This window comes from Acyrthosiphon pisum, chromosome A3 (genome assembly GCF_005508785.2).
Source record: "Acyrthosiphon pisum isolate AL4f chromosome A3, pea_aphid_22Mar2018_4r6ur, whole genome shotgun sequence".
Classification (NCBI taxonomy): domain Eukaryota; kingdom Metazoa; phylum Arthropoda; class Insecta; order Hemiptera; family Aphididae; genus Acyrthosiphon; species Acyrthosiphon pisum.
Genome location: NC_042496.1, coordinates 6,697,431 through 6,722,425, shown reverse-complemented (window position 1 = coordinate 6,722,425; position 24,995 = coordinate 6,697,431). Strand labels below are relative to the sequence as shown.

Sequence of the window (24,995 nt, the reverse complement as noted above, 5' to 3'; positions counted from 1 at the left end):
ACTTTTCGACCAAAAGAAGTTTAATATACTACACAATGATTTTGTTAAGTTGGTTTCAAACAACTACTTTAAAAAGTAGTGAACCAGCAACCTAACTTAAACAGTGCTAACAAAAGTGAGTAAAAAAAAATTAATTATGACAGGAATTGTAATTATTATCATAGTTTTCTATATTTTATTGACAAAAAATAATTTTTATAAATATTATTACGTGATCATTTATATATTTTCGTATTTTATACAACTTATATATTTTTTAATATTATTTTATATGTATAATATAAAGACTTATATGAAATTATTATCATTATTTATTTGTAGCCTACTAATATATTTAAAAATAACTAACAAAAATAATTTTTTTCTACATAAAGGCTTATAATTATTATTTAATAATAATTTTTTGGTCGAAAAGTGAATCGGCCGAAAAGGGAAGGGTACGTTTTTGGTCGAAAAGTGTCTCGCCTTATTCATTTTAGCGCATGTAAATTCCACCAGAAAATGGTAAATTGCATCCGAAATGAACTACAGGTAAAATAAGGTAGGTACCCACATAGTACAAATTTCACCCGAAAAAACTACAGGTGAAAAAAGATACATGTAAATTCCGCCCAAAAAATATTATAATTAATAAACACATCTTACCTATAAGTAAAAAGTTCTTATTACTTAATTAAGTTTAAAAGTTTAAAGTTAGATTTTTTGTATTTTTCAACCAAAACTGTGTATTTTTACGAAGTAGTTTTTAATATTTATTTATTTGTAAATTTAAACGGTTGTACCCATTATGGGCGCAGACCTATTTGATAGAACGGACAGTCATAATGTAACATATTGACATTATGTAACAAATAAAATATAATAGGTTTAAGTAGAATTATACTATAGAATACATTTATTACTAGGTATTTACTTATTGTGAATATACAAATTTGTGAATAAGTTATAACTATAATTAATATAAATGTACATTTCACATAATAAGTCAACAATTACCACATAATTATAAGTCATATATAATTAATAAAAATCGTAAAAATAGTAATGATTATAATGATAAAGACAAAACAAAATATAATCATCCAATAATCTAAAATAAAAATTTAAAATCAATCAAATCAAATCACTTCTATATTATTTTTTTTTTATCAAAATCCCCAAATTAATGAGCCACGTTTTCTACATAATCAATATTAATCATCCATAGATATTTCATTATTTTTGTTTTCTAATTGTATTTTGCGTCGTATACTCGTATAGCCACAGAACGCTTGGTTTAAAAATAGGTATTCATTGTTTCCTGACAGAATTTACCATGGACATAATATAAATTATATTATTATATTTATATTATGTCTATGGAATTTACAAATCAATTTTTTTACCTGTATATTTTTTCGAGTAGAAATTATCGGGTTTGGTAAATTGCGTCCCAAATGACCTTATCTCGGAAATTGAGTACTCGGAAAAAAAAGATAATAGGTAATTTGAGTTCCGAAAATAAAATGTTAGGTATGTTCATTCCATTTTTTTAATATCTAATGATCTTTATTAGAAGTCAAATTTTATAATTAAATTATATTATTTTATATTACATAATTATATTATGTTCTAAAGTCTAAATAAATATATATGGTATAATTGAGGTGTATAAAATATTGTTTCTTTGATCTGCCGAAGAATCATTCTCAATCGTGTTACTAAAAACTCAAAAAAGGTAAACGTTTTCAATCGTACAACACTAAATAAAAAACTAATGGTATATAATATGCATTAACTAACCTATGTATTGTAAATAATTGGGTAAATAATGAAGGACAATATAAAAATGCGTAATTGACATAAATTATTTCGGATTTCCATACATTTTTTAATTGGTATTGCAGGAAAATATTATATTAGAAATGTCATCATTTATTCAGTCACTAACAAAAATAACAAGAATTTAACATTTGTCAGATAATTGTTATGTGCGAATTATAAATAAACTATTATACAGTTTAATATGCTTCCGTCATTGATGATTATTAACAATAATTTTTCGAGGATTTTCGCTGTATATATAAATATATTGTACATAAAAAAAAATAGAATAATATACTAAATGTAATAATATTATGTAGGTACTAGGTACCTACTATATTGCTTTATTATGATATATTGTTGTACCTATGGTCTTCGCAATTACTTACAAATGTCATTGCTATTATACATGTTACATTACTATATTTTTTACATACCAGTACACCACATTACCACAACAAACGAGTATATATGTAAATATATTGCTTAAAAATTAAAAGCATTGGTTTCCTTACTTTTATTGGCGGAAACACATAACTCCCGCCGAGTGGTTTACCAGTTACTTCCCCATTTTGTTTTAATCAAACATTTATTTTACAATCTGTTCATAATATATAGATAATTGAACAATAAGCGAATGTAATGATGACTTGATGCTTATGAAAAAAAGCCCCCCTCAGACATATTTTTTTATAATTCTACAGATCCTAAAACGTACTATATTACTATATTTCAAATCACATAATATATGTCTGATAATATAATATATTATTATACGTAATATCTACTATTTATTAAGAATAAAGGATATTAATTTATTATAATTGTATGTGTTGTAAAAAATTTTTGGGCCCCCCCCCCCCAGATCTTTGCTCTGGATCCGTGCCTGACAGGAACCGTGACCTAGTTCCATCAACTCTGTGCAAACCATGAACTAAGATAATATGTACTGGAAACGATGTAGTTGGCGGGTGTGGGGGATCCAGTCCGGTTTTCGTACGGATTTTGTTTGGAAAGGGGAATTCACGGAGCTCCCAGAATCTGGTGGTGAATTATTACAATATTATAATTTTATTATAGGTAGGGATTTGGATTTTGCATAAATCTATAAACGTTTGTATACAGGACAATGGATAAAAAATTAAATATATGTATAGGACTATGGGAATAGGCGCCAGGATAGGACAGGTTGCCTAGATGAAACCATATAGTTTCCCAATTTCTCGTCATACGAAGTGTCCGTACCGCAAACTGGGCCACTGATTCTAGTATCGTTTCCAGTCCATAATATTACCTTAGTTCACGGCGTAAACACTTAATAAGTCCATATCCCCCCAAAAAAAGAAAAATACTGGATTCGCCACTGCAACACCTTAAAATTAATCTGAATATTTTGAAAATTTCATTGTGTATAGTAAAATATAGTAATAATTTACGAAAACATTTTAAGTAGCATGTTTATATATATTTTTGAACTAAATTCGTTAATATTTACTTACATATTCAATTTAGTCAACATCTTAAATTCAATGTCTAAAAAAAATTGCCCTTTTATATTTATTAGATTTTTGGGTTTCAGTATTTAGTATTTAGGTACTATTTAAGTGAATAATATGGCCATCACTAAAACCCTTAGTAAGTCAATAAGCCCGTAAGGCTTATGGTATCCAGTCCTACCCGGATGAAAAGTAAACTATTAATGACACAATTATCAGGGCAGGCCGGCTGCCTGCCTGTGTCCTGATCGGTTTAATCAAATTTAACCAGGTTGGTCATGGGTGGTTAGCATACCCTCTACTACCCCGAGTGCACCCTAATTGCTGGTGATATGCCTATGTGACAAATAACCCTTATATTTCTTTTTACAATACACTAAGACTAAGTAGGTACTTACTAACAAAATTGCATTAAGACATTTTAACTTTAAATAATAGATATGAATATACATTTTTAAATAAAAAATAAATTGCAGTTAATGTTATATTTATTTTAATACTTACAACAATCATTTGGAAGAAAAATGCAATTGTGTACATTATAAGAAAGAATATAATATGTCCTAAATGGCTAAAAATATTATTTAATAAATTATTTGACACAGCTAATTTAGTAAATGAAAACCAACATAAATTATCCTATAATTATTCATAATAGAACTGTAGCAGATAAATTGTAACAAAATGTGCAAATAACATAAAAATACATTTTTAAAGGGAGAGTTATGTTAGGATGGACGGCTGATCTGTAAATCTTAAGGGTAAAATAAATTAGGAGCACTATAAAAACAGCTCATTTTAAAGATATGTAGTTTTAACAAACGTCCTTAATATATATAGTTAAAAAATATAAAAAAAAACTTAAAATAATAGCATGTTATGTTGGAGATAATCATTTCTCATGAATATGAAATAATTGTTATACATACACTAATATAAAATCTATTGTGTGTCACTAAGTTATATTTAATTAAAATTATAATAATAGGCAAGAATACAATAATATATTAATAAAATGCTTTGTATAAAAAAAATCAACGGGAAAATAAACACTGATAAATATATAACGGGATAGTCTTTAACAAGGTTAGGGTGACAACATACTATATACAATCAACAAAATATAGAAATTATACGTATATAGGAATGTCAATAATACAGGAAGTTTTTCTTTAGTTTTTTTTTTTTTTTTGGTCTTTGGCAGGGTCAACTCTCTTTGGCTACTGCTTGTGTAAGACACAAGCCGAAACATAGTATGATATACAAAATATTATAATATTTACATTTGTTTTTGTTACTACTAAATTTAAATATTTTAACAATAGATAATATTAGATATGAACATGTTATTACTTATTACACTTGATCAGATAGTACATTATAAAAGAACTCGTGTTACACAAAATTAGTATTATTTTTACATGGTGTCATCGGTATGTTTACTAATAAGTAATAACTATAATACAATTTATAAACTTGAATTAATAATAGAAATTATAACTCATTTCCAATTTGGAACAATGAGAAATGTTTTAAGTAAATTTAATTTGTGATACTCATAAGTGTAAGTCATAAACAATAATTTTAATAATTTGAATAAAATACAGACTACCATAATCACATGTTAATAATTATTAAGTTAATATAAAATTCTATCTTAACTCTTCACTTGATACACAAAAATCTCAAGTTATTATGGTTAAAATATGAAAAAAAAATACATCATTCAACTATCTATAAAAAAAATAACCTAATGCTAATTTGATTATGATTACTGAAAGAATCTTTTACAATTTTATTTAGTATAATGTGCGTAAAGCAAATATTCCCCCACCAGAATAGTTATTTACTGTCAAAAACCAATGATGTAGGATGATTTTTGACATGTGTGACGTGTTAGTTAGTAAATCATGGTAATGACTGTCTTATCATAAAAACAATAAGATCACCCTGCCCGTCGTCCGACCAACGGCGGAAGGTCACTAAAGTACTACGTCAGGCAGGGGCGCCGCACACTAGGCGGTCGATGTCACTTTACGTTCTTTATAGTAGATTTCTTCGGATTCTTTGTTGCATAACAGCAATACAACAGCACCAAACAAAAATATTCCAGCACCCCATCCAACGCCGTAGGCCCATCCAAACTCCCACACAGTGCGGTTCCCTAAAATGTTTTATTAATACACAAATTGAATTAATTAAAGTTAAATCAACAGTAGTTATAAGTCGAAAATTTACCTAAATTTAATTCAGCTGCAAAACATACGGGATACACAATCAACGCTATCAATAATGATAATACTGAAAATAAAACATATTAGTTAATTACAATGGTTTGTAAGATACAATTATAAAGCTTATTGAGGTATACATACATGCAAGTAACATAACGTAAACAGCTACTCTGTAGAATTTGTATTTGGTTCGTTGATCTTTGCTTCTCAACCCAAGCCCCGTTAAAAGAGTAGCCACTATGTCTGTGACCAACGTAACTATACACAAAGCTGCAGCTACTCTTATGTATCCTAAGTTGTTACAAACAATTAGTTAAAATTGAACAGGTGAACAAAACTAAACCTGATACATACCAACTTCACGTGTTGGATAACAATCTGGACCGTTATCAGGTACATTAAATGGTAACGGTGTCGGAGCATTGACTGCAATGCAATGAGAAAACAAACCTTGACGCCAACCGGCTGACAATAACCAATCAGTGGACGTCAATGTTAGTAGCATCAGAACAATTACAATTAGACCACAAATCAAAGCGATCACCTATGAAAACAAAACATATTATTAATTATATAAGCCCTAAAAATTGAACAAATAAGATAATATAATATCATGAGTTGTTTCTGTAATGAAATATAACAATATTTAATGAATATTATTTTTAACGTCAAAACATGTTTTTTGGATAAATACATATTACATATACTATTATTCACTTAACACTTTACTATTTTGGTTTTTAATTTGTTATTGTTAACTACAATCAACAAGTACCTAAATTAAAAAAAATATATTTAAAACATAAAATAATTAACAAACAAATTTAATATCAATTATTATGAGGAACAAAATATGTACCTACCTATATTCATTAATAAATTTAGTTTCCTTTTAAAATCAAATAAGAATGATAAGACTACTATGTTATTTCACAGCAGTACTGACAGTAAGGATCTATTTCAATAGAATAAATACCAAGTGAAAAATCAAATGACTTATTGAAATAATTGAATCAAAAATTATATTTTTCATGTGTGGGTTTTTAAATCATAAACTGATCCTAAAAACAATAACCATCATACTTGTGGTCCTACAGACAATAACTTTCATACGCTTTTGGTCCTATGAGAGCACAACTCAAGGCGCCCCCCTGCAGCCTGGGTCCCAGACATAATTAGAGGCCCCTGCAATAGTTATATGCCTTTTATTTATACCAATCAACATTGTAAGTGTAAATATAAAATGATCTTCCTTCCCTTTATACTTCGTCCTAACCTGAGCACTGTAACCCTTGTCGGACTGCATCGACCTGCCGTGCCAGTCTTCCGTTTCTGCAGCCGTCGCCGTCGCCGGATGGAGCGACAGTTCCTGGCGCCGTTGCCACGTAGTATCCACGGCCGTCCGTGACAGGATCAGCTTGCCGCCGTATTGCGGGCCCGTCTTGTATACGCGTTTCTGGGCAAAATGCCCAGAGCGATTTTATCGATTGTAAGATGTATTGTACACACACGCGAGCGTGTTTAATATGACGTGCGTATTCAGATAGAGAGGATTATATTATTTAATAATATACCGAACTTCTGGTGCAAAGAGACAAAGAGTTACAACTATTATAGTAGGTAGGTATAATATTATAGGATAAGCGTGTCAATATTATTCCGCGAGCACGTGTACAAAAGCAACGAGCAGGATAATACGTAGCAACAATACGTATTTGTGGCTATTCCGAGAAAAAATTGACTTCCTTGAGCTCGCGTTCGGTTTCCGTGTATAATAATGTCTATGAACGTTCGATTTCTCTATGGGACTCTACCTATATCCGGAACGTCAATAAAAACACTCGCGAGAATATACGTAGACGCGCACACACATACGTACGTACAATAACACACAGTATAATATCGTCCCACCCTGTGCGGATCTAGGCGATTGGCACGCGCAAGCTCGAGAGTTTACCCCACCCGCAACCCCCAGATTGCATTTAGCGGCGATTCGCGCGTATAAGAAGCCATTTCGACGAACGCCGACGCGGATGGGCTCGATCGATGAGACGGGGCGACCGAACGCGCCGCCGCGATGACTGACTACACGGCCGCTAAGGGTGGTTACTGGTTATTACCTTAAATATATATCTATATATACCTATATAGGTGATCGTAATACACGTATTATATGTACTTTATTATTATATATATTTATAAAAACTTTACAGCCTACGCGCGTTGCACCGTTACCGTGCCCTATATTTCCATCAGCAAAGTCCAAGATAAACATAATAATATTTTCACTCGCATATCTCTTCCAGTCTCTGAATAATATTCATTTCAACCACGCCTCCCACGCCTATCTATAGCAACTGCACAAAGTTTAACGTAAATTTGTGATTTTTTTTTGCTTGCCCATACCATATCTATATATATTGTATTCGCTACACCCGTCGCACAACATCCATACACGACTGACGGGTCGAACTAAAACGGACGCATAACGCGTATTCATACACTTATTTATAGACTTCTGCAGCATCATAACCGGAACTATTTACGATAATTTGTACATTATCGACGACTGCAGCAGCAACGATATATTATAGACGGAAATAAATTGGTCCAAAGTCAGTATTATCACTATTATAATTGATACATACAATTTATTATTATTATTATTATAAATATTTTTTTTATAGTAGTAGTAGCAGTAGTAGTAGATATCTATCTATATTATTATATTATAATTATACATATTATGCACAGTAATTTTATTTATGATGCCGTCCCGAAAACCACGGCTCTCAATTATAATCTATAATTATATCTATTTAAGGGTACACCATATTCTACCAATCACTTGATACTTGTAAAAATGTGCTAAATCGTAAATCAGCCCAAATACCAGTTGAATGAAGTAATCACATATTACACTATAGCAGCATAATATCAATATGGTCATTGTCTTATATTCATTATATTTTAACTGTATGCATTGATTGTAATTCAAAGTGGACGATTGATTGCTTTAAGTAAAAGTTTTACCTACTCAATAATGTTTTTAGTTTTTGAAATTGTCTAGAAGAAATATATAAGCCCATTTTTTTTAGATTTTTTTAATTATGAGCAATCTGAAGTTATTTTTATGTACAAAATAATTATCTGTTTATGAGCCTTATGACTTATGGTACGTTTAATAGATTTTATGCCATATTGTTGACTGACATTTTAAATCATATTCATATCTATTTAATCAAGTAACACAAGCAATACAGATATTCATAGGAATGCGCACACCTGAATTTCAGGTGATGCCAATTGCAATATTTTTGGTCTCCCTTCTAAAAAGGCAAGTAAATATTATTATTAATGTTTTGATATTAATAATTTAATTAATTTTTAATTTTGTATATAATAATATATAATAATCACAATAATAATAATTTATCACATATAATAGAAAAATTACATTTTATGTAGTTACAATAGGTAAAATATGGCCTATGGGGCCATGGTTTAGAGGCTTAACTTTTAGGGCCCTAATTATAAAATATCATAAGGTGACCAGGCGGCAGGCACATCCTCTGTGCATAAAAGTAATTAGTCCTATTGCAAAAACTACAATAATATCCTCTTCTAATAGTAAATACTAAACTTTTACATTCACATTAGTTAATAATCTCAGACCTCAGTTTGTTAAAGATATATAATTGTTAAAAAAATATGTATTTACCCAGCACAGAATTCATTACGTAACAATAATATAAAATAGCTTACTTTTAAAGGTCTAGTGATAGTAATAGTTTCAACTGTAGTCGATTGGGCCATCTTATTTATTTGTTTGATAACTGCTGAAAAGAAAAGAATTATGTTAAAACAATATTTGAAGAAACTAAATTAAGTTGAGTTATAAATTAAAAACTGATTTTAAAATGCTGTATAGAAATTATTAGTACAAAATTGGAATCCCAGAAGTAATACAATGAAAAATACTAAGAGGTTTGCAATTTATAATTTAAAAAACAATAAAAATAATTAAACACACATACCACGCTGTTTAAAATAAATGTTATTACCTTAATTTGATGTTATGAGTAGAGAATTGTATTGGTTTTTAAGCAATCCAATTGTGATAAATTTATTCATATACTCTAAAAAGGCGTGTCATAAATAGATTGGCATCCCCAAAATTAAAATAATAATTTTTCTTTTAATATTATTCTTAGGGCTTTGGTTCATATTGTGAAGTAAGATTTTGCTCCCTCCCTAATATCCCTGTTAAAAACATTATTGTTACAATAATTCAAACAGCCCAACAATATATTTTAAATTTTCAACACATATTTAAAAAAAAAAAAATATTTATGAAATTTTTGAAAAAAGTAATAAACAAGTAGGTCATACTTAGTAATTAACATGAAATAAAATGGAAACAAGTAGTTGGGGTAATTGTCCAATATATGATGTCTACCAAAAATTGTTTGATCCAAATATATTAATACCTATACAATCCAGTGGCATGGTGAACGGTTATTTCAGAGGCAATTGCTTCTGAGATTTTTCTTAAATATAGGGGTGGGTGGTAGCCGGTGGGTCCCCTAGTATAAATATAATATGATATACTCAATAGGTAGTCAATAACGATTTGAAATTTAATTAGCTATATAATATTAATACATTATTATGCATTAGGACTTGGGATATTTGTAACTTGTCTCTGGAAAATTTTTAGTTCGCCATGCCACTGATGCAATCTATAATATTTTTATAAACTATCACAAATTAAAACATAGGAATATCTTTAATTTGTGCTTAGTATCTTATTATTCCTATATACATTTTTTTTTACTAAAATACTATAACAAAACCAACATTTTTTATGAAAAATGCAATAATTTATATTTTTTCACGGTATAAAATGTATGGGAATTGTCATATTGTAAAATGATTTAAAATAAAACTTAAAATTATGAATGGATATTTCTTGAAATTTCAAAAATTGGTTATGATTTATTCATTATTTAATCCGTATATTTTTAGTGCGTATAAATGCACATTTCTGAACCTTTTAAGGCATATTTTTCCAGTTAGTACATAAGTGCCTGCTAGTTTAGGAATTTTTAAGGTCTTGATTAACTTACAAGCCCTGTATACCACTAATATGAACCCAGCTACTGTAATTTGTAACCACTTAGTCACTTATAACTATTTATTTATTACACATAATTATTAAACGTCAAACTTTATAATAATAATATATCCCACCCAGTGGCGTAGCCAGGATTTTTTTTCGGGAGGTGCTGATCAACTTTTACACTTTTACACATTAAATACGTACTAGCACAAATAGATAGCTGAAAAGTGTTAATACATATTGTACATTTTTAAATATTTTAAATACAATTTAAGACTTTTTGAGCTACTATCGTAGACCATTAAAATAATTTTTAACATTTCGGGGGGGGGGGCTGCAGCCCCCTCAGCCCCTCCCCTGGATACGCCACTGATCCCACCTTAACTTAAGTTTGAATCATATGTACTAAACATATTTTTTATATAAGCCCATTAGTTTGAAATATTAATTGTTAAACAAAGATTTCCCACTAAATAAATAATACTTGCACATGGTTAAAAAAAAAACAAAAACTTAAAATTATAAAAATTAGATAGTAACCAATAAAACATGTACTGCAATTTATTACTTTACCAAGACATAGATTGGTTATTCCATTTAGTCTTAAATACAAGTTATACCTAAGAAGATTACTTAATGGTAAATAGGTAAATCTCAAAATGCTATTGTTTAAATGTATGTGTACATACTAACTACTTAAGCCCAACCTTATAAATATTCCGACTACGATAAAAACATGTGTAATTTGCAAATTACAAGTACATTAACCATACTTAATTGACCTAAATTTCGGTGTACTAAAGATATTGATATATAATATATTATGTATTATATTATTATAAGATCAATACTTACATCTTGTCTAGACTAGTGTCCAATATAAATATGGTATCTATAAATCCTCATAGTATTAAAATATTTGAGCAGCAATATTTTACATCCCAAGTCCTGAAAAAAATTGAGTGACACAATTTATTATAATATAAGCACTACACTAAAAATCATGAAAAAGATTAAAGACTGGCCACTTTAGGGTACGAGAACTGATCAATATCTAAATAATGATTGTTTTTTTTTTATTCGTGGTTGTAAATTGTGATTGTGTTCACTTTTCAGTGTTGAATGTTGATCAATGACCATATTATTATGATTCATAATTAATATTATCAACTATCAAGTAAAAAACACAATGGGTGTTTATTATGGTAAATAAAAATATACTATCACTTGTTTATAAACAATCAGTCTGGCCATATGATAATTTTGAAATATGTGCGTATAAAATATAAATAATAAATAATAAGTTTTCTGCTACAATTAATTAATTTTATTTCATATATTATAGTATAACAATTAGCAAGTCGTAGGCGGAAATCAGGGAGTGCTTTATTGTGGAAAGAAAAATTGAAAATTAAATTATTTCCCACCCCACCCCTTGACAAATTCCTGTGGACCTATTGAATATCCCCTACCTATTTACATTTCAATTTTAATATATATATAGTGGTTTTAACATACTCGTCCTCATTTTTTCCTTTAATACTTATTACTTTTTACATTTTTACATTATTTATATTTGTATTCAATTTAGCGTGCCTATCACTTTTATACTGTGGATTTTTTTCCAACTACTACTGTAGAATAGATACAATTAGGGGGGATAAGCCCCCCAGTTTTATCGGTAGCTCAACCAGTTTTTAATCATATTTTAGTTTGAGATTTTTATTATCAGAGTTTGTACTGCTGATACAATTTTAGCCCTTCCCGGACAAATCGCCCAAGTTGCGCCTATGCACTGCGTAGTAGGTACTGCAGTACAGTTGTAGGTGTCGATTGTAAGTGTATAACACATCATTGATCAGTCACTATAGTTTGTACCTGTTAAATTTGAATTTAATAATATAACTATCATTCGTTGAATTTACGAAAAACAACTCTGAGCGAATATGGTCTGGTGATTGTCAGCATTTATATTACTAAGTATATTTTATAATGATATGCCTAGGTATTAATATTCGGTAATCCTATTATAGGTAGTACTTAATTTATTTTACTATTAGTATTAAAGAACGGTTTATGTGTCTTACGATAATATAAATACGCTTAATATTAATCTAAACATAAATGTCACTGCCTAATATATTAATATAATATGATATTCCAATAGTATACGAAAAACTCACTATAAAAGTTTCAAGTCCCCACAAATAATATGAATAATATTTTTGAGTTACAACAAAATACTTAACTAAAATCGTAATTCTTCGTTTAAATATCTAATTTAATCAAAATTTGAACATTAAATGTCTATAAAAAAAATTGTGCTTTTATACATTTTTTTTTGTTTCTGTATATACTAGTGACTAATGAGTAGGTACCTAATGAGGTATCTTGTATTTAACATTTTATATATTTTTAAGTATAAAAAATAATTTGTGCATTTTCCTGATTTTGATGAATTTTGTCAAAATTTAAACTTAAAATGCTCATGAAAAAAAACTTTATTGGTACCTATTTAGTTATCAGGCTTTTTGATAGAGCAAAACATTTTTTGTAAATTATGCCACAAACAATTGATGAACATTTTAAGTATCTACGGTTATTCGTTTATTAAATAATAAAGATTTTGTCGAAAACTGATATGCGTCAGCGTCAAAATTCCAGTTTTTCCTAAAAAAGAAATGATCAATGTATTATATTTTATTGTTTGTAAAAAATAATAACGACATATTAAATTTTCGTAGAATAGAATCTCAATTTCATGTTGTTAGCTTTTATATAACAGTGAATTGACCTATAGGCTATATTATCAAACATCAGGCAAGAACAATATCTGTGTTTGTTTACGTTGGTCTTTTACAATATTTTACATATAGGTGGGTACTGGGTAGTGGGTACCAGCAATTAATGCTATTATTAACTTGTATATTATATTTTATTATTTTTAAAACTTTTAATTACGACTTATTATACATGTATAATTGAGAAAACGAATGTACAAAAATTAACTCACCTAAAACCAAAATATTATGATTGCCTTATAATCCTCAAGGCAGGTACTTTAAAAAAAAAAAACCAACTTACATTTATCATGCATTTTTTTTAACCATAACCTACCTAAGCGCCTATACTTATATTGGTTAAAAATGTGTTTACTATATAATTGCTATTTTTTCTAATAATTATCATGCTATAATACATAATTGGTTATTAGTTAATAAAGAATGAACATTTTATGAAATATTAGCTATACTGCCTATACTATACATTAATTAAATATAGTAAAAGTTAAAACAAACTATTTACTATATTATACACGTATATATAATATAGGTAAAAGGTACCTACTAAACCTATGACCTACCTACTTATTTTTTCCACACTTAAGTACAGGAGTTAAAAATGTAGTTACCTACCTACTATTTAAATTTAGTGTGAGCCACATCAATTTTTGAATAGTGTGGAACTATTCGTATAATCGTATAGTGGGTAAGTATTGATTCGTAGATGCATACTGATTTTAAGGTGACGAAAACAGAAAAAGTCGACTGATTAATTTATAATAATCAGCTGTAATCGCTTAATGTACTATAAATAATTATAGATATTCGATGCATTTGGGTGGGAAGTGGCAAAGTGGGTTAAAACAAGCTCAAAATTATTGTAGTTTGTTGCTATTATAAGTTGTTTAACTTAATTGGTTAAAAATTGGTTTTTTAATTTCTTATAGATATGTGGTAAATAATGAGACTACAAGGAGACATGGAATCAACCGATGACGAGCTTGACCAGAGTGTGTTCGAAAACAAAAATGGCCTAGCTGACGATATGGCGTTTCTGGCCAGTATGCCCGAATTATGTGATGTAACTTTTTTGGTCGGCGATACGAGAGAACCAGTGTGTGCTGTAAAAGCAGTCTTAGCTGCAAGGAGTCGGTAAGATATTTACAATTTTAATTATTTTTGTCCTATAGTACCTATGTAAAATAAATATTACATGTAGCTACTATTTCAATCTAAATATATTTATAATTTATATCAATATATAGCCATATAGGTAATATTTAAACTATGGTTGTTCAAGCAGAACTAAGAGAATCTAATTTCATAAGCTTTTGAATATAATATGATATTGATTTTAAAAATTCATTATATTTACATATTATACAATACCTACATACATTAAATATTTTATGGAAGTATACCTATTTGTTAGATTTAATTAATAAAAACCAAGTATGATATAATTTTAAACAGATGATATCCATAATCGTACATTCAGACAATCCACTTCTTGGTGGCTGCAATAAAATTTAAATGTTTGTAAATTTAAATGATGTTTAAATTGTTTTGAGACATTATTTAGCAAGTCTTTATGTCATCAAAGGCGGAACTAGGAGGGTGAAGACGGGGATCGATCCGTGCCCCGCGGGCGTACAATTTTCGTGGGTGTAATATTTGTATGGGCCTATGTTATAGTCTTATAGTTAAAATACTATTTTTATTTCACATAAATTATTTATGATGTGGTGATAGCCATATTTGAAGGAAAGACAAATATAAAATCATATACGTACAGCTTAAAATAATAATTTATTGTCATTCTTTTACTTACACCGCATAGCAAAAATAGTATAAATTAGTAATTACCGCTATGATAAATCAGAAATGTCTTTGTCATGTATTTTATATAGTTTGTGTATACTTATTTTAATATAATATTGGAATTTAAATAGGTATTTAAAATTAATAGTTAAAAAATTATGCAGTGTTATAGCCAATAATAAAAAAGCTGGGTAAGTGGATGTTGCTCTTTTGTACAGTAGGTTACAAGTGGGTCACTGTTTAATGGATAGTATTAAATTTGAATTCAATGATATAATATCACTGTATAAGAAAAACGATTCTGAGCGGAGACGGTATGTCAGTCTAGGTATTAGACATATCTATTATAGGTATATTTATCTATAGTATTAAAAAAAAATTGACCTAAAATCTAGGTATTAATAATAAATATCAAATTAATCATATCACAATATCCATCAGGTAACGCGTTATACATCAACAACAAACCGTGGTACTATCATAGATATATAATAGTATATTTTAGTTAAGTTTCAAGTACCCACAAATAATATTATACAATCATTACAATCACAACAAAATAACTAAAAAAGTTATTCCAGGTTTTTTAATATGTAATTTCGTCCCAAATTTGAACTTAAAATTACTATAAAAATAAACTGTGCTTATGTATTTTCTTAGAATTTTTGGTAACAGAATTAAATATTTACGTGAAATCTTGTTTTAAATTTTCAATCCTTAGATATAAAAGTTGAACATTTTATAAATTTTTAACTACAAAATAATTATTCAATTTTAAATTTGATAAATTTTGTCAAAATTTCTACAAAAAAAAAAAATTTTTACGAATTATAAACTCAAAATAATTAGGTAATTTTCGTGATTTTTCCATATTTTGTCAATTTTTGAACTTTAAATGCTAATAAAAAAAAACTGTGACTAAGGATTTTTAATATTTTTCAAATGTCATTGTAACAATATAGTAGGAGCCTTGTATTAAATTTTCAAGTATTTTTACCCAACAAATAAAGTTTTATTGACATTCATAGAAAAAAAAACTAATTAAATTGGAAACTGAAATTGTCCGTAAACAGCTCAAAACAAATCAAAATATTTTGAAAATTTTATGATGTATAGAAAATGGAAATATAAACAACCAGTGAAAATTTCATGTATCTACAGTCATGCGTTTTAAAGTTACACCAAAAACCAAAATCAATTTTCTCGAAAACAGCTTTTGCGTAAAAATTCCCGTTTTTCCTTAATTTTTCTTTTGTTTTTCACGGCGCTTTTGAAAACTATTGGAAATTTCAAATTTTGACCCCCCGAATGCACCAACTAGATTCACTTTCCCATCAAACAAGATACTGTTGAAGAAAATCGAAGCAGTTTTACTGCCCCAAACCGTGATGACAGACACAAAAATTAAAAAATTAAAAAAATTAAAAATTAAAAAATAAAAAAAAAATAAAAAAATAAAAAAACACACATCATTGTAAAATCAATACATTCATCGTTCCACTCAGAATCTAAAAGTTATGGCCCCTAAACAAATTCTAACTATTGAGGCCCCCCTAGACCCCCGCCTTAACCCGGGCTTGTTATATAGTAACCATTATACTAACCAGCTTTACGCTTACCAACAACAATTAACGATATGTTATCTACTCCTATAGTATGCACTGTACTGTGCAAAATTTGTGGAATTATAAAGTACCTACTACCTATAATTATAGGATATATGCTTCAAGACATAATAAACGAATAAATACAATATTACGTATATTATTTTCGAATAACACATTCGATACATAATAAATCTCATAATAATGGTAATAAGTTTGTGGAATTTTTGTACCTATTAGTAATTAAAATAAGGCCAATACATATTTTACTACACAGTAAATTAATTAATATGGCCCCATCAGTTTAAAAATATATAATTATTTGAATTAAACAATTTAGTCATATAAATAAAAGTAATAAAGAAATTTAAGAAATATAAGTGAAATTTAGCTGACAGTTGTGTGCAGGTATTTTAATATACCCATCCGATAGACAATATAAATGGTCACATAGACAGGACTATCCTTTGAGGGGGGCACGCGGGCCACTCATGATTTTTTAATATTTAGTCGGCAAATTTGACACTTAGTCAAAGTTTTCGGAAATTTGGCATTATCAGTATTTTAATAATTTTCAACAAATATTTGTGTGTACCTATATTTTGTATTTAAACCAAGACGAAGACATACCGAATTCACTGAATTCTAAAAATAGATGAGTTTATCTACTATCGGTGTATTGCGTATTTGCGTGACTGTACAACACGTAAATATTAACGAAATTGTATTCGTGGACAGACACATCGAGGCATTTGAAGTTTAACATGAGTCACGTAGATGAACAGAAACACAAAAAAAATGTCATACATCAGTGACAATTCAATTTAATTGTTTCAGTTTGATTCATGTAGCAATATGAATTGTGACGTGTGTATTATAACGTTACCATACAGTGAGACAGTGAGTAGGTAGCAGAAAGAAAGAATTATAATGACTAGTGTAATTATTATAACCATTATTATTATCTACTTATGTTTCTACATTTTTCAATTTGTTTTAAAAAAATAATTAATGATTATATAATTAGGACAAGAACAAGATGTGTAAATTACCTACGATTTATTATCTATGGATATGTTCGGCGTATGATTTTATTTTAATTGTTTACCTACTGACATTCATATTAATAATGACGAATTTGAGAGTAATAAAAATTATTTAAAAAGGGCGCAAAAGCCCCTTAGCGGCCTTAGCCCTCTGGGTACGCACTAGGTTGCACCCTCTGCGCCAAAAGCCTGTACACGTTTATTTCCTTAGTAAGATATAAAGTATAATAACTCTGAAACTTAGTGAAATTTTTATTTTATTTCATTAGTGGACATATAATTATACCTATACTTTATTATTAAAAAAAAATAACTATTAATATAGCCGCAATATAGTTTTTAAACGTCACGTTAAATACACAGTAGTAATATAGTCTTATAGGTACTCTTATCAATAAAGATAACTAAAAGATAAGTAAAAGTCTTTGATACATATAATATACTTAGAAATTCCAAAAACCAGAATTTCAAAAAATCCTTAATTAGCATTCTTCAAATTGAGTGAGCATGCAATAAGTATACACGATAAGTTCTCAAATTATTTATAATCATAACAAAACCTATTATAGCTTAATGCTTAAAGAGTGCTTCGAAGAAAAGACATTTAGGTAAACGTAGGTAGGTATAACATTATACATCGTAATTTCTTTATTTAACAGGTAGTTGTGTTCAAATTTCTACACCACCTTTGCTCAAAAACTACAACATTGGAATAATGAAGTCTGTTTAAATGCATGAGCTATGAGTAATTACACATGGCGCGTTTTTTTATTGTGGTATCCCTGTTAAGGCCTAATCCACACGTACAAGTAAAGTGTCAATTTTATCCACACTTTCACCACAAAGTAATTTACTGTTAATGATCATTGGTGGATACGTTTTTGTTTTTAATGTACCTATATAAGATTTGTTTAATAGGTATGTGTTTTGACGAAAGACCGTCACGGTTGACAATAATAAATTATATAAAAAATAATAATGTAATGATGGTAAAATTTGCAATAGTCTGTCCATGATTGGATTGAACATTATATGGTATTCGATGGTGCAGCTCGTTTTCTTTTTATGGCAAATTTGTGGATCTAATTTTAAATCAATAAGATACATTATAAGACTTTAATTAATTAAACATTAATAAGTCAAATAAAAATTAATGAATATAAAAAGAAAAAAAAATTAAAGTACCTATACAATTATAATTTTGGATTCTGAGCGGAGCAATGAATGTATTGATTTTATTAAAATGATGTGTTTTTTATAATTTTTTTTTTTGTTGTGGGTGTACACGATAAGTAGTCGAAATATCTTGTTCGATGGGAAAGTGAATGTAGTTGGTGCTTGGGGAGGTAAAAATGCCCAGTAATTTTCAAAAGCGCAGAGAAAAACGAAAATTTTTTTTAAAAATCGGGAATTTTTAAGCAAAATTGGTTTATTACAACGCCATATAAAATAACTTTTCCCGATATGTCTTAGAATGTACATTTACCCTCAAAACATAATTCAGGGTTATTTTTATTGGAATTAATGATTTCCATTGTCTGTAAAAATGTAAAATATGATACATAGTTAGTGTATTAACTCTAGTGAGATAAATGTGTGAGACTGAAAGAAGTTTATAAAACAGTTCTATCTTAACCAAAGACAGGGAATTTCCTTCAATAAAATACCAACAAATGCCATAAATTAAACAAAAATCCATTACTTTGTGAATAAACTTACCTACATATTATATTGAAATCAATTGATTTATGTTATCAAATAGCGGACATATTCCCCCGGACATTTCCCTCCCCCCGACTGTTTTCGGTGTAGTAGTGGCGTAGGGCATTCCTCCCCCCGATATATTTTTGATGCGGACATTTTTCCTTAATTTTTTTTCAAAGTTTACTATCTAATAATATAAATTATAATATTATTATTTAAAATGAAATTCATTTTTTGCTTATTGTCTAATATTTTCAAATATTTTCATAAATATAATAAAGTATAGGATGTAAAGTTTTGATCAATGATCAACTGAACTACTTGAATCAAATTCACAAACAATAATTAAATTGTTAAATATCTAAACTATAGTACTGTTGTAACAAAAAAATAAATAAATAAATATGAACAAAGGCTAAAAAATATAATTTAAGATATAACAAAAGAATCAGAAATCAAATGTTTTTTACAAAATACGAGTATATTATTTTTATATGTTGGAATTTTCAGCCATTTTTATTAATTATTAATTATATTTTATTTTATACTTATTTTTTTTAAACTCTTATTGTTGACTTACTGACCTATACCTTTAACTTGGTTTTTCCCTTTGCTTTTTTCTCTGTCAATTTTATGACCAACCATGTTCAAAATTAAAAATAATAATTTATTTAATACTTTAATTTTTTTTTTTATATAGGTACCTATTAATAAAATTTTATTTGATTTTTTTCCCCGTGGCTTTTTTTCCTATATTCCAACTAGGACCTCACTTAGGCTTTTATTGATATTATTATTTTTAAGTAAGTTATGATCTTTTTGAAACTATACATTTTAAAATTAAATATTCCAATACAGGGTTAGGTGTTGCACGATAAATGTGTCAAACTTCTAGAAGTGTTTTTACACCTCAAATAGAACAAAAAAGTCCTTATGACCATAATCGAACTATCAATAATAAGAGTGATAATTTCCATGTTTGTGTTTTTTTGGTTAAATGCAAGTTTGATTCATAATAATGTTCATATCTGCTAAGCCGTAGGCACTTCAATTAATTTGAATACATTGATGAAAAGCTCATAAAATTGGAATTAGGAAAACATATCTTACAAGGTTCTCACCTGATTTTTTGGGTAAAAAGAATAACACACATTTTTTATAACTTTAAAATGTTAAAAAATTTCAGTTTTATCTAACAACAATTATTTTTAAGGCAAGAGTCATAAGGACTTTTTTGTTCCATTTGAGGTGTAGAAACCCCTCTAGAAGTTCAACACATTTATTGTGCTACACCCTGTAAAACAGAGATCAAAACAACAACGTGGTAGTGTGGTACTATAAAAATGAAAAAAAATACACCATGTTTAATACTTTAATAATAGTTTTTTAATTATTTTACGACATGTCAACACAATTATATAATACAATTCTAAGAATTATTATTATCTTGTTTATAATATAACTCAGAGGCGTCTTTGACAGTGATGGTCAGAATTATAAGAACACATCATTTTTTTTCTAGGTATTATACTATAATATAAGAACACGTGTACAACAAAACACATAGATTTTTAAACGAATTTAATAAACTTCCTGTAAAAAATGATGATAAATGTGTATTTTGTAATTTATATTATTGTATCATACTGTTCATCATTACCTACTTATAATTACTTTTCAGTATTTTGTGTGTGATATTTTAAATACTGAAAATATTACAATATTTATATTTTACTTGTATACGTGACCTAAAGCCCAAAGATGAAAATGGTGATTGCCGATTGGTAACATGCTTGAGCAATACAATCATATTATCTTCTATTTGTTCAAATAAGCCTTTAGTTTCACAATTTTTTCAACTATTTAAGTAATTCGCAGTAGAGAAATAAATTAAATTTGCAATGTAATTAATAATTATCATATAGTAAATAATTAGACTTCAGGGTTTCTAGTTAAGAGTTAAAATTAATTAAGATCGTAGTAAAAAAAAAACTATTTTATATTATGTCTGCAGGACTCAGGCCATCGATTAAATATATTCTATAATAATTATGTATATAATCTAATCAATGGTCTGGGCTCACATAAGTCATACTTAGGTGCAGTTAAGTTAATTTTTGTATGAGATGGACTACGGGGGTGTTAAATCTAGTTAAATTGGCGAGCTTAACTGACTAATATGTACTACTACCGTCACCGTTGTGGCTAAAAGATGTATAAAATATATACAATATATATACCTACATCTATATAATTATTAATTTATAAATGATTAATATGTTGTATAGACCATGTGGCATGTGATATTATATATAATTTAATATAATAAAATATAAAAGTTTTCTGAAAACATTTTTTTTTTAATTATATATTGTTTTTCAAATATTGTAATTTTAGAGTATTCCATAAAATGTTATATCAGCCACCGAGCCCTCAAAGAAAAAAAGAAGTTTTACCCAAAGAGACTACAAAACTAAGACGGCCTACATTTCTAAAACGAAGCAGTGAACCGCTTCTCAATGTAAAAAATGCCAATACACAAGTATGATTATAATTTGTAGTTAGATTTAACATTAAAGTAAGGTACCTACTAAAAATGAGTAAATATTAAATTAGGTATATTTCTGTTACACCCTTTTTTTTGCAATGTTGTATAGGTACCTACTACCTAGTGTTTTCTTTTTATATTATTATAATATGTATTATTTAGACTCAATCCAATCAACATCAAACAGTCGTAGTTGATGAATTCGAACCAGACGTATTTCGCCAACTTATTGAATATATACATACTGGTTGTGTAACTTTGCAACCCAGAACATTATTGGGTGAGTTGAGTTAAATATGCATAGTCATAACCTATGTACGTAGGTACTATTTTAACACCTTTAAGTATTTTTCATCTATTTAAAATATACATTCATTTAAATTTTAAAGATTTACAATTTTATATTTCACAGGAGCGTTTTATACATTGACATATATATATTTATTTATATGTTTATGGTTTTATATTGTTGTATAGACTTTATTACTGCTATAGCATATGAGTGTATTTTAAAAATACTACTAAAATAAATTGTATTTTTGATGATATCCTATATGCTTATAGGAGTACTGAATGCAGCGGATTATTATGGCCTGGAAGATCTGCGGAAGGCATGCACGGGCTTCGTTCAGTGCTGCATAAATGTGGACACGGTCTGCGCACTATTGTCATCAGCAGAGCGGTATATTCAATACAAATGTACTAAAAGTCTCGTTCAGAAGGTAACTTATACTCATTATATTTTCTGTTATAAAATATGATTCACGATTTTTGGTTCACACAATTTTTAACACGTACGTTGAATAGGTTTTGGAGTTTGTTGACGAACATGGAAACGAAGTGTTAAACCTTGGATCATTCGCTCTACTACCACTACACGTGGTCCGGTTGATATTAAGCAGAGATGAACTAAAGGCAGACGAATTCACTAAATTTCAGGTACCTTATATAATAGAAGCATTAGTAATTTTTGTTCAAGATTATCAATAACCCCAGTATAATTGTATTATTAAGGCCGCACTTATGTGGACAATGAAATATGGTGATACAAATTCAAATGTTGACTGGAAAGAAGTTTTTGTCGAAAATTTTATGTCGTCCATTCAATACCACAAAATACCGGCTAATGTACTGATGAATGAAGTGGAACCTTTAAAACTGGTTCCATACGAAGTGATCATGACATCATTAGCATATCAGGTGCGCAACAAATTTCATTAAAATTTGGTTATTTTAGTACCTCCTCAAGTTCTATTGGTTCATGAATAAGTGCTCATGATGTTATTGTTCTAGGCAGACCCCTCCTGTGTCGATCCCGACAAATTGAAGAGGGCCTTGAGAATGGGTAATTATCATGGACTGATGGGCATCAGTAGTACAATTGGCACCGTAACGGCTGAAAGAACCATGTCGGTGCAGAGTTCAGGCACACATCATGGTTCCAGCTCGACTATTAGCTCCATTGGATCTAGCGATCTAGTTGGTTCTGACAAAACTTGATCCGAGAGAACTCCAAGTTCATAGGCGTGCGCATTAGCCTTAACCTTGGTTTTATTTTAAACAAAAACTTCCATTTTGTTATTGATTGGATATTGCGTCTAATTAATTATAAATTATAATTATTATTAAATTCTTATTGACATTAAACAATCAGATTTATTCTAATAAAAAGACTGTGATGGTTACTAAAATGAATTTTACTTGAAAACAACAATATCATATTATTATATATACAATTATTATTATTAAGGACCAATTATAATCTAAAGTTACCTTTAACAATAATGTGAGCATAATATAATTTTTAATATACATTTCAAATCCTATCCGCGCACGCCTATGCTCAAAAATAAAAGCATTTTAACAAAAATGAATTAACTTGAGATCCGTATAAAGTTCTATTTAAATTGACGCCAATCTAATTATTAAAATTCAAATAATCACCATAGGTAACCAATGAGATGTTTAATTATTTGAATTATTTAATATACATGATACATTATTGTACCTATTAGGTATTTATTAGGTATCTTTAAATTATTATAATATTTTTATTCAAATTCAATTTTTTTCTGCTCCTAAATTTTTTAAACACTATTATATTGATCATGCACAGTTTGAAAATTTACTATAAAATAATTTAGTCACCCACAATTTAATACTAATGAGTACCTAATAAAATAGGTATTCAAATATTTGGTTCCAATTTCAGCTTAAAGATACTAGATAATCATGTTTGTTAATTCTATTTAATGCAATTTATAGCTTATAGCATTTATAAAATTAATATATTATGTTATTGAAGTACACACAAATAATTATAAAACTCGACGTAGGTATTTAAATATAAATATACAGGATTATGCTTTTAACAGTAAAATTACTCATTACCTCAACAAATATTAACTTTGCAAAAATATTTTTTTTACATAACTTGATATAACTATTAAACAAAAGGTTTACTAAACAATTTAATTGCTACGATTTTAAATACTGTTTTAATTCACATATGGGTTAGGTGAGGATACCTACCTAAACATTTTTTTTTCTGAGTGAAATTCTTTCTTTGTTTAATAATTTAATTTTTAACCAGTTATTAAAGTTTCATAACTTATATTGTCTTATAGGTATCTATTATTTAATGTTTATAGTTAAGCAGTGGAGTACAGTGGCTGATAAAAGGCAGGGCCAAAGGGCGTTTGCCCCCTTGGGCTGTCTTTTTAATGGTATTCTTTATTATAATATTCGGCTAAAAAAAGTAGTTTAATTTTTGAAAACTCTCCCCGCCTTCCCTGGAGTGACTTTAGGATCTGTTACTGGTAGGGTAGCATTGC

The 24,995-nt window shown here is 28.3% G+C and overlaps 2 protein-coding genes across 5 annotated transcripts; one reads left to right on the top strand and one right to left on the bottom strand.

Moving 5' to 3' along the window:
* Window positions 1-4,450: 4,450 nt before the first annotated feature.
* Window positions 4,451-11,829, bottom strand: LOC100161395 (transmembrane protein 47). 3 transcript variants are annotated; one of them, XM_001952662.5, is made up of 6 exons: window positions 11,511-11,829; window positions 9,299-9,369; window positions 5,888-6,077; window positions 5,675-5,824; window positions 5,538-5,600; window positions 4,451-5,463 (listed from the first exon to the last, which is right to left on the bottom strand). In XM_001952662.5, exons 2-6 carry the CDS (start codon window positions 9,347-9,349, stop codon window positions 5,315-5,317), a joined length of 603 nt encoding a protein of 200 aa, XP_001952697.1. In that variant the 5' UTR covers window positions 9,350-9,369; window positions 11,511-11,829; the 3' UTR covers window positions 4,451-5,314. The 3 variants fall into 3 exon arrangements, with proteins under 3 accessions (XP_001952697.1, XP_008185482.1, XP_008185483.1); XM_008187260.3 differs by having other exon boundaries at window positions 9,299-9,372; window positions 11,511-11,818; XM_008187261.3 differs by lacking the exons at window positions 9,299-9,369; window positions 11,511-11,829 and adding an exon at window positions 6,810-7,644.
* Window positions 7,693-24,183, top strand: LOC100575288 (serine-enriched protein). Of its 2 annotated transcripts, none has more exons than XM_003246114.4 (8): window positions 7,693-8,148; window positions 14,386-14,590; window positions 22,011-22,155; window positions 22,324-22,441; window positions 22,726-22,883; window positions 22,969-23,100; window positions 23,176-23,361; window positions 23,455-24,183. In XM_003246114.4, exons 2-8 carry the CDS (start codon window positions 14,400-14,402, stop codon window positions 23,659-23,661), a joined length of 1,137 nt encoding a protein of 378 aa, XP_003246162.1. In that variant the 5' UTR covers window positions 7,693-8,148; window positions 14,386-14,399; the 3' UTR covers window positions 23,662-24,183. The 2 variants fall into 2 exon arrangements, with proteins under 2 accessions (XP_003246162.1, XP_008185481.1); XM_008187259.3 differs by having other exon boundaries at window positions 7,695-8,148; window positions 23,459-23,635.
* The last annotated feature ends 812 nt before the right edge of the window (window positions 24,184-24,995 follow it).